Source organism: Amia ocellicauda, chromosome 15 (assembly GCF_036373705.1).
Source record: "Amia ocellicauda isolate fAmiCal2 chromosome 15, fAmiCal2.hap1, whole genome shotgun sequence".
Lineage (NCBI taxonomy): Eukaryota > Metazoa > Chordata > Actinopteri > Amiiformes > Amiidae > Amia > Amia ocellicauda.
The window spans coordinates 3,005,008-3,015,603 of NC_089864.1; the positions used below are offsets into that span (position 1 = coordinate 3,005,008).

Here is a 10,596-nt window from a genome sequence, read left to right on the forward strand (position 1 = left end):
TCGGTAATCGATTATGTCATGCTGTCCCAGACCCTGGAAGTAGGACTTTTGTTGCACGAACTATAAAACACACTGTTTGAACATCTCAGAGTCTGTCATTGTTTTCACATTGAATTAAAACAGAATTGGTTATTGTAACTTCTTGCTGGATCGTGCCAGATCCTGCCGACCCTGCCCGGGGAGAGGGGGAGTCTGAAGCCCCGTCTTGCTTTAAACCTTTGTGTGCGCCCCCCCACCCCACCAAGTGGCAGGGTCTTACGTCCTGTTGGTTTTGATAAGTTTAACTAACGGTTATTACCTAAAACTTCAGTATGTTGTCTATGACTTAAACTTGCATTTTTTGTTTGTATCTAATCATTTTTTACTTTTTGGTCTTAAGATACCTTGCCGGCTATTAGCATTACATTTTCCGTAACAACTTTGCCTTGTTCCATATTTACTTTAGCAGCGTGGATATTTGACCACAGTATTAATCGACAACATGTTACATGTTCAGCTGGATATTGGTTCGTCACATGTTCACAGCGCCTCCCGTTCTCTCTCTCTCTCTTTTTATACATAAGGAACTGAACTGAAATAATGTTACCAGTGGTACACAGGGTTTAAAACAAAGTTAATTAGAAACGCACTGAAAAATACTTGTTTCGTGAGAATTAGAAAAATGACATTTTTTTTAAGCGTGTTCTGGTAGTTTCTGTATTTGCATTTTAGACGAGCTGGATTAGAAAGGGCTTCACACAAGATTTTCATATTTATCAGTACAGGGCGAATGGAAAAAATATTAAACAATATCCCGGTTTGTTAACATGGTGAAATCAACATCTAAGATGGGCTGCCAGTGTTTTCAGTAGGATCGCTCTTTAATATAACCCTGTGTGTCCAGTTTATTGGGACCTCTGTGTGACAGTTAAATAAACATGATCAAATCATGGTGATTGGAGGCTAATATGAGTAATGGCTCTGTTGTAATACTCTTAAAATAAGAAGGGACTTTATCACTATGTTGCTTCTACTAGTTTAAACATAAATAAATAGGTGCAATCAAATTAAAAGACTACATATAAAGTAATTGATGGAACATAGAACTACAAGTGAGCTCTCTAGTGACACCATATGACGAAAATAACAAATACATGTCCCTATATCTATCTATAAAAATATAGAAGACACTTACTTTAACTTTTGCAATGTATCAAGACAGAACCATATATTGAAAGTGTGACATACAGAATATAGTCAAAATACTGGCATTACATTTCTCTCTTAAGTTTTTCTATCTGTTGAATATATCTACTACATGCATTTTAATATTTATAATTTATTTGGGCTAAAATGTTCCTCCTCTGCCAGTGAGAACTAACCCGTGTTTCTGTGTTTGCAGACAGACAGGCGACAGTCATGGAGTGGAGGGCATTTCTCATCCTGCTGTTCTCAGGTCAGTGTCCCCTGTGTTCCGGACTGTGTCTGACACGCAATCTGACAGAAACAGCCCTGATCACATCACCTCACACTGTTGGCCCAGTATTGGCCCAACATCAGCCACTACAGTGACAGGACTGCAGCCCTGAGCCAATGTCCTTCTGCTGACTGGGCCCAGTCTCTCAGCAGCAACACTGACCAGCAACACTGTCACACAGCCAGGACTCCACAGCACCAGCACAGCTACACCCACAACTAGAGACCCTGAATGAGCACTGACTGTCTCTCCACACCGACTCACCAGCATTGCTGTAGGACACTTAGGGAGCCCCTGTGAGCCTCTGCTCTAAGTGACAGTCTGTGTGTGTTGTGTTGTGTGTTTCCAGGGATCTGCAGCCTCTCCTCATGTCTTGCTCGTCAGTATGTCTTTGTGAACAAACCCCTGGGCTGGACTGACGCACAACAATACTGCCGAGAGAAACACACTGACCTGGCCTCCATTGACAACGCAGAAGAACTGAACAGACTGCTCAACATAGTAGACAGTGCTTATAGAGAAAAGGTATGGATTGGATTGTATGATGACTTGAACAGCTGGCAGTGGACGCTGGCAGACAGTGATTTCTTCAAGGAGTCTGAGTATCACAACTGGAACTCAGAGCAACCAAATAACAAGGGTAGCAATGAGAACTGTGGAGCAATGGACAATATTGGTGGATGGTTTGATGATAATTGCAGACACAACCATTCTTTCCTTTGCTATCAAGGTAAGCTGCTCTGTCTGCTCTCACTTTATTAATTATATCTGCCAAAAATAATGGAAGTCTTGATCAATATAAAGTTCATTATTTTCACTAAATAACTATCACTGTCAAACACTGCAGCTGAGACAACAGAACAGGAGAGGAACTACAACCAAATTTATCTCTCTCAGGCCAATATGGCACAGCTGCTCAAGTCTGAACAAGATGGGCATTCTCTTCACAGACACCAGTGACCCCATTCAAAAATACATCCTGATTGACCAAGTGAAGAGCTGGACAGAAGCGCAGAGATTCTGTAGAGAGAAACACACAGACCTGGTCAGTGTGAGGAACCAGCGTGAGAATGAGGAGGTAACGAAAGCAGCAAAGGGGCAGAATGTGTGGATCGGTCTGTTCAGAGATCCCTGGAAGTGGTCAGACAAGAGGAGCTCCTCCTTCCGCAACTGGAACACAGGCGAACCCAACAATTTTAGTGGAGTTGATGAGAACTGTGTTACAATGTATCTAGATAAGGATAAAAGAGGGAAGTGGAATGATGATCCTTGCACTGACAGGTTCCCTTTCTTCTGTTACCAAGGTGAGTTGACATGAGCTTGCTGAGTTAGAGAGGCTGGCTAAGGGTCACCTCACCTCCAACCAGTGCCCTTCACCCCACCTCACTGCAGCTCAGCCCTCCACACCTCCCCTCTCACACCAACACACTTTATCTCATCACACCAGCACCTCCTCACCTCCACCTGCTGCTCCCCTCACCTGCCTCCACACACAGCAGCTCACTGCACTGCAGCACAGCTGACATCACCTCACAGTCTCTCTCCTTCATCACTCTCTCCTGCTGGTGCTCACACAGCCTAGTCACTCTGTCCCTCACTGACAGACAGACACACACCTGCTGAACACTCACCTCAGCCTGTAGGTGGCAGAAAGGTACATCATTAAGTTGTGTCGGTGTGTGTGCCGTGGAAATTGATCTTTTGGTCTTCACAGCGAAATGGAAAGAACTAATGAACCTGCAATTCCTGGGGAAACATGGTGTGAACCTCAATGCTCCTGCAGTGAGAGAAAGACTCTTAGAGCAGGTGAGAGACACAGTAGTGCTGAGGACCAGATGACCCAGTGACTGTGAGAGATAGAGAGAGGGAGGGAGGTAGAGTGTGGAGACACATGGCTACAGGGGTCAAGCTTTATTATGAGCATTATTCATTTATACTTGTAATCATAAAACAATCACAGCACAGCTCTGCTGCCTCCACTCTGTGCCCTTGGCCACAGTGCTGCTCCAGTCAGTGTGTTACTGCTGTGTTTTCAGATCAAGAGTGAATGGATCAGGCTGGGTCTGCCGGAGGACACCACACTGCGCTGGAGAGAGCAGGCGGACGGGCAGGTTTTCCACCAGGAGGAGGGAGGAGCAGAGACACTGCAGCCCCAGTGCTAATGTGCTGCCTAGAGTTCTATAACATATAGTACAGTGTGCAAAGTATGTAGCTCCATCAGTACAATGTTAAGCTGTATTATTTGTTAGTTTTATATTGAAATCACTAATGCTAGGAAGATTTATATTATTATACTATTCATAATAGTGATTTGATGTTCCTGTAGAACTTGTTTGTATTTTATGAAGCTTTGATTTTCATATTGTTCTAAAAATCAAACAATTTTAATTTGTATAGTGCCATTCGCATGGATGCCACAGAGCACTTTACCAAGTGATTATATAAATAAAATAAAATATATGAATAAGCCTTTACCAGTTTAAATAAATAAACAACATAAAATAAACAAACATTAAATAAACCATTAGGCACGAAGGAGAGAAAAAACAAAAACTAATTTTAGATGGCATGTTGAAGAAAATATATCTCTAGGGGTCAACAGCTTATGGCCTATGCCTAATGATTGCCTCCCCTCCTGGCAATATAGTTGTTAAAGCAGCAAGGAAGTCAGAAAGTTCTTAATCAGTGCTGCTGGCTGTGGTCTTCTCTCTAGTGGGGATCACTCACTGGCACTCACAGGTGGGGGGTTGGAACATCAACAACCCTTGGGTGTCAATGACTCATCAGACCGGCCCACCACAACCGGCTCCAGATACTCAACAGCCCAACATTTGCCTATTGAGTATACTTAAAAAATGCAGATTTCCACCTAAACAGACATATAGCCCTTGACTGTGACCCTACATCTTGACTTAGCTTTAACTGTCCAGGATGTATGACCTCACTTACTGTACTTGCCTGTGTAAATTGGAATTTGTAAAATGTAGTATATTTTGAATTGCTATGTTTTATGTAAATGTAATTGATAATGTTTGATGCCTTTACTTAACTGTATTTTTGCACTTTGTTTTGCACTTATGTTGTAAGTCACCCTGGATAAGGGCATCTCCCAAGAAATTAAAATAATAATAATAATAATAATAATAATAATAATAATAATAATAATAATAATAATAATAATATCCAAAAGTAATGATTTGTCATGAGAGTTCCATACACAGTAACTATAATAATGCATATTATGGGCAGCATGGTGGCACAGTGGTTAGCACTGTTGCCTCACAGCTTTGGGGTGTCTGGGTTTGAGTCCCAGCTCAGGGGCCTGTCTCTGTAGAGTTTGCATGTTCTACCTGTCTATGTGGGTTTTTTCCGGGCACTCCGGTTTCCTCCCACCATCCACAGACATGTGTGTTGCCTGTTTTAGGTGTATTCCTGCCAGGATCAGCTCCAGCTTCCCTGCAACCCTCACCAGGATAAGCGGTTTCGAAGATGGATGGATGCATACTATAAGACATATTCAATTCTCACCTTTCTGGTAAAAATAGGTCTGGCATCATATTTTAAATACAAAAAATCAGTTTAAACTTTGAAAATAGCATTTTTGTTATATTTGGAAATGCATTTTGAAATGTAACATGAAAAAACAGCTAAGCAATATTCTAACTATGACATTGGGTACATTGTGCAGCACCCTGAGATGTTTCAGTGTATATGGGACACAATAATGATTTAAATGGATTGATGTTATCGTATTGCTGCAGATTTCAAATAATGCTCAATTATTAATTGCTAACTTCCACTTTTAGAACTAATGTGTTAAATGTAATACCTTCTATGTGTGTTCAAGGACAACACAATATGTCTTCACACAAGTTTTTTTTTTATATAATATGTTATAATATATATAATAACATTCTTTATAACATATATTATAACATGACATTTACAAGCCGACATCAATCTATCATAATCTGCCATGCTGTTTATTAGCTGCTATTAAACATACAGTATAATGCTATTTAATTAAGTACCATTTATAAATCAATTTTACTGATGTATCTCTTGTCTTCACTTTTTATATCCTGCATATATCCTGGGGTGAAAAAATTACATATCCCAGTGAATAGATGATGTCCAAATCTTCCACCCAGACCTGTGGATACTTTATAACCACATAAATTCAGTTGCTATTGATTAGTGTAATTTCTTCTACATCCCACTAGAATGTGTTTTGAGATACTACATAAACCTGTTAAGTCACCTACCATAATTATTTAACAAAATACATCTATTACAACTGCTTTTGCTTGCTGGTTGTCATCATACATGTTTTACACAGTTCGATTCCATAAGAGCACATCGAGCTTTGTAGCCCTTATGGGTTTAAAATGTATATTTACAGTATGGAGGGTGTGGTGTATGCACAGCACAGCTGAAACTTCTCTGGCACATGACTTTAAAAATGTACACTTGAAAACTCAACTTTTAAACCTGCTAGCTCTTCAAAGGGAATGTCTGCTGCCAACTGGTAATTATTTGCTCTTTTTTTATAGTAGTAAACACAAATTTAAACTCTTACACCATTATATAGACCTATACATAGAATACAAGATGTTCAAAATAACTTCATAAGCTGTTGTTAATCATTTATAAATAATTTTGTAATATTGTAAACAGATCGTCCTAAACAAAAGATGCTACAAATGCATGTAAATATTAATAAACTGTTCTTAACCATTTATAAACACATTTGCAACCCCTTAACTAACGTGGTTCACTATTTTAATCTATAACAGCACTTAACATGTTTTTTTAAATTTTTGTAAACAGGCCGTATTTCTACATTTTAACAAGAAATGACACATAGAAATATAAGCTGTACCAACCTTGAAATATTAGTCAGAAAGTAATACTAATACTACTGTACATAAATAAGACACAGCAGTGTATTTCCATATAATAATACATTTTATATCCCTTTGATTGCAAAAGTAAAAAACATTTGCTTTAAACATTTTAAAATTCATCCAGCACTTTTTTCCCCTTAGAAATCAAACTCATCATGTGTTTGAAAGTCTGAAATCTGGTCCTGACTGATATTTATTACACACTGCAGGTTTAAATAAGCCTATCTAGAGCATGCTACAACTGCTCAATCCCATTTGCTGATTTTAACATACTGGCTAATTAGCTAACATGATAATTGATACTACAGAACTTGGTAGCAATGTTATAGCATAGATTTATACTGAGGCAAAAAAGAAAAAAAACTTGCAGATTCTATTCAATGTAAAACTCGCTATAGATGCAAATACCAAGTACCACCAAGTTATTGTGATGTGAGGTTGGGTACAGGAGAGAAGAACCCAAGTGCGGAGGTGTAGAGACTGGTCAAGCAACCAAGCAGTTGATGAGGCAGGCAAAGGGTCAGATGATTAGGCAAACAATCCAGAGAGGGCAATCTCGGAATCAAGAGTTGAGGCAAGCAGGCAATAGTCACAGTTCACGAGTAAAGGCAACACAAGGGGACAGGGATCAGAAATGACACTAAGAGTAATCAAGACTTCACAAAGGGTATTAGCAACTAAGGGGTACAGTGAGGGAAAAAAGTATTTGATCCCCTGCTGATTTTTGTATATTTGCCCACTGACAAAGAAATGATCAGTCTATACTTTTTATGGTACGTGTATTTTAACAGTGAGAGACAGAATAACAAAAATCCAGAAAAACACATTTCAAATGTTAATGAGGTAAATAAGTATTTGACCCCTTCGACTTAGTACTTGGTGGCAAAATCCTTGTTGGCAATCACAGAGGTCAGACGTTTCTTGTAGTTGGCCACCAGGTTTGCACACATCTCAGGAGGGATTTTGCCCCACTCCTCTTTGCAGATCCTCTCCAAGTCATTAAGGTTTCGAGGCTGACATTTGGCAACTCGAACCTTCAGCTCCCTCCACAGATTTCTATGGGATTAAGGTCTGGAGACTGGCTAGGCCAATCCAGGACCTTAATGTGCTTCTTCTTGAGCCACTCCTTTGTTGCCTTGGCTGTGTGTTTTGGGAAAATAAGTATTTGATCCTCTATCAATCAGCAAGATTTCTGGCTCCCAGGTGTCTTGTATACAGGTAACGAGCTGAGATTAGGAGCACTCTCTTAAAGGCAAGTGCAGGGCCAATGGGAGGAATGGTAAGGAACAAGTGTGCACATAGGGGTTAGGAATGTTAATTGAAGGATTGAGAGATGAGAGCAGTGAAGGGAGATAGAAAAGGCAGAGTGGTGGCCTTTATAGGGGAAAGAGGGTCAGGGCTAGGGAACCGTGACACTTGCTCTGGTTAACGACATCTGATAAATAAATTATAAATAATATGGCAAAAAGTATTGTTTGCAGTTACAAATCTGTAGTAAGAGTAATAAATTAAGGGAGTCATGCTGTGTGTTTAAAATACATATATACTAGCATAAATGACGATAATATCAATACAGATTTGCTATTTAGTATTATTGTTGCACATGGAAACGTATTCTTATGGGACATGCTTGTCTGAATATAATGTCTATACACATTTATCTCTTCCTAATATCTCTTAACAGAAACCTGTATTTATTATGCTGTTTACAATCATGTAAAGCACAAGGAATAAAATAGACACACAAGCAGATAAATAAATAAGCATAATGATGTATCAGATACATTTTGTTTATAAAAACAATGACCAAAAGTAAATATTTCTTCAGATTTCCTGAGCAACACTTTATGACTCAGAGAAACCTGTAGTTCTCCAGGGGCCAGGGCTGGATGATGTGAGCAGGGCCTTGGGAGTGGCAGCAACATGTGATCACTCTCTCCACTCTCTATGGAAATCACTGTTACATTCCAGTCTGTCCTGGAGCTGCGCTAACAGGAGCTCACTGCCAGAAGAGAAAATATATTTGCATGTAGGGCGAGACACAGAATACATAAAGGTTAATATCGCAAACCATCACACTGACAGAGATACAAAGCCACAGAGTGAGGACACTGAGCCAGAGAGACATAGACAGAGAGAGAGAGAGCACTGAGACAGAGAGACATAGACAGACACATGCAGAACCAGACTGGAATAAAGTTATTTTCATTGACATTCTAAGCAGGTAAGGATTTGCATGTTATTGTACTTTATGATTTACAATTCCTTTTAAACATTAAACATTGGTGCTATTTTTTCTTCATAATAGTGATAAGTATTTTATTTTTAAATATTTGTTTCTAGTTTTCCTAAAATATGGCACATTTCTGTTCAGATTCTTAGCTCCCACTGAGATAAGTGACTTTAGAAATAAACCTATGAAAACACCTGGAACTATTGGCATTGACATAGCCTGATGTTTTCTAAATCTTATGTATTAGAAAAGTCAGATGAAACTATTTTTTAAAATTAAAAATCTACATAATATATGCACTTTTTAATGTAGTCAAGTGCATATATTTGTTTTTTGCTGATAGTAAACAAAGTTGCTCCCACTGTGACTTTGTTTGTCCTTCTCTCCTCCCTCATGTCGCAGAGTTCAGAGGCTCTTGAATAAGAACTTCAATAACAGACTGGTTCCTACACTGTGTCTGAATGATCTTTATGCCTCTTCAGCCCTCTGGGGTGGGTTGTGCCTCATCAGGCTTCTAGGGTGGGGAACAAGGTGCCTCGTTGGCCCCTCAGAGGGGCAATTGTTGGAAAACAAAAAGAGAAAATTGTGCTCCGGTGCTGATCATAAAATGCAGGACATTTCCTGCAGGACAGAATACAATTGTGTATAGCATGTCCATGGCACACTACGTGGCACTATGGCTTATAGCAGGGGTGGCTAACCCTGGTCCTGAAGAGTCGCAATCCTGCAGGATATCTTGTGGATATCTTGAACACAGGGACATTTAGCCTAATTAAGACCCATAATTGGTTCAATTAACGCTCTGGATAAAACAAAAACTTGCAGACCCTGCGGCTCTCCAGGACCAGGGTTAGCCACCCCTTGCTTATAGTGACTAAACAGAGATTAAAAGGAGAGTCTTCAGCTAGAGGCAGAGGGGGGCATCTCTTACATTGGCTGGAATATCATTCCATAGTTACAGGGCCCAAAACTAAATGCTCTGACACCTTTGCTTTTCTTGTGTATTTTTGGTAACAGTAAATAACCAACTTCCTGGGATTGCAATGGCTGACCTGGTTTTTATTTGATAAGAAAAAATGTAGGAGTTCCTTTAGTGCTTAAAAATAATTTAAAAATAACTTTGAAATCGATCCTGTAACGCACGGGTAGCCAGTTAAGAGAATATTTGAGTGATATTTCCAGGGGCGGCGCCAGGGAGGGGCTTGGGGGCGCTGGAGCTACCGCTAGGATAGCCATAGCACCCCCCTAGCGCCTACCAAGAAGTTTATGTGGTTTATTTAGATTATTCGCGATGAACCACAACAAGAGACGAAGTTCATTATATTTTAATACATTTGGCGTTTGAGGCACAAGTTCTGACTCCATATAGGGATCTCTATCTGGTTGTTACTGTCGCGGAGCCGGTACTGCGTAGGCCTACGTGCCCGCATGTGTGTATCGGTTACATTAAAACTATGGCGAGGCGACCGGCACTTCAATGGGAAACCGTACATTTTCAAAGCACCCTCGCCGACAGGTCAAGATACCCCATCGCACCGGCAGAACAAAACCTGTGGCGCCGCCCCTGTTTAGCAACCTGGCCGTGTCTTTATTCCGAGTCCAGCGCTGGCTGACGGGCATCTTCAGTTCTGTAGAATTTGGTTTTGCCGGTGCGATGGGGTGGCTTGTAGGGGCGGCGAAAACATCGATTGTTGATGCATCGCGATGCGGACGTGGACGATTCTGAATAGATTCACTAACGTCAAAAATCGATTTTCTAAATGTTAATTGATAACGTAATATTGACGGGACGATAAAGGCGAACTCGGAAGTGCACCGCCCGGACGCCTATTGATGTAAACCGGCTCGTCCGTCTCTGTGCGGCTGTTTGAACACCTCAATACAATCATACACCTTTCAGAAAACTATACTGTGCTGTATTGCTGACAGGTTTATTAATTCAACATTGAATTAATTAGTCCGTAATCCGCAAAGTTGTCCGTCAAGGACATTACCCATTG

General features: G+C 40.3%; 1 protein-coding gene across 1 annotated transcript; it reads left to right on the forward strand.

Moving 5' to 3' along the window:
* The first annotated feature begins 827 nt into the window (after positions 1 to 827).
* Positions 828 to 3,618, forward strand: LOC136772075 (C-type mannose receptor 2-like). The gene is made up of 6 exons (XM_066724768.1): positions 828 to 847; positions 1,382 to 1,435; positions 1,777 to 2,186; positions 2,407 to 2,760; positions 3,171 to 3,262; positions 3,493 to 3,618. Exons 1-6 carry the CDS (start codon positions 828 to 830, stop codon positions 3,616 to 3,618), a joined length of 1,056 nt encoding a protein of 351 aa, XP_066580865.1.
* The last annotated feature ends 6,978 nt before the right edge of the window (positions 3,619 to 10,596 follow it).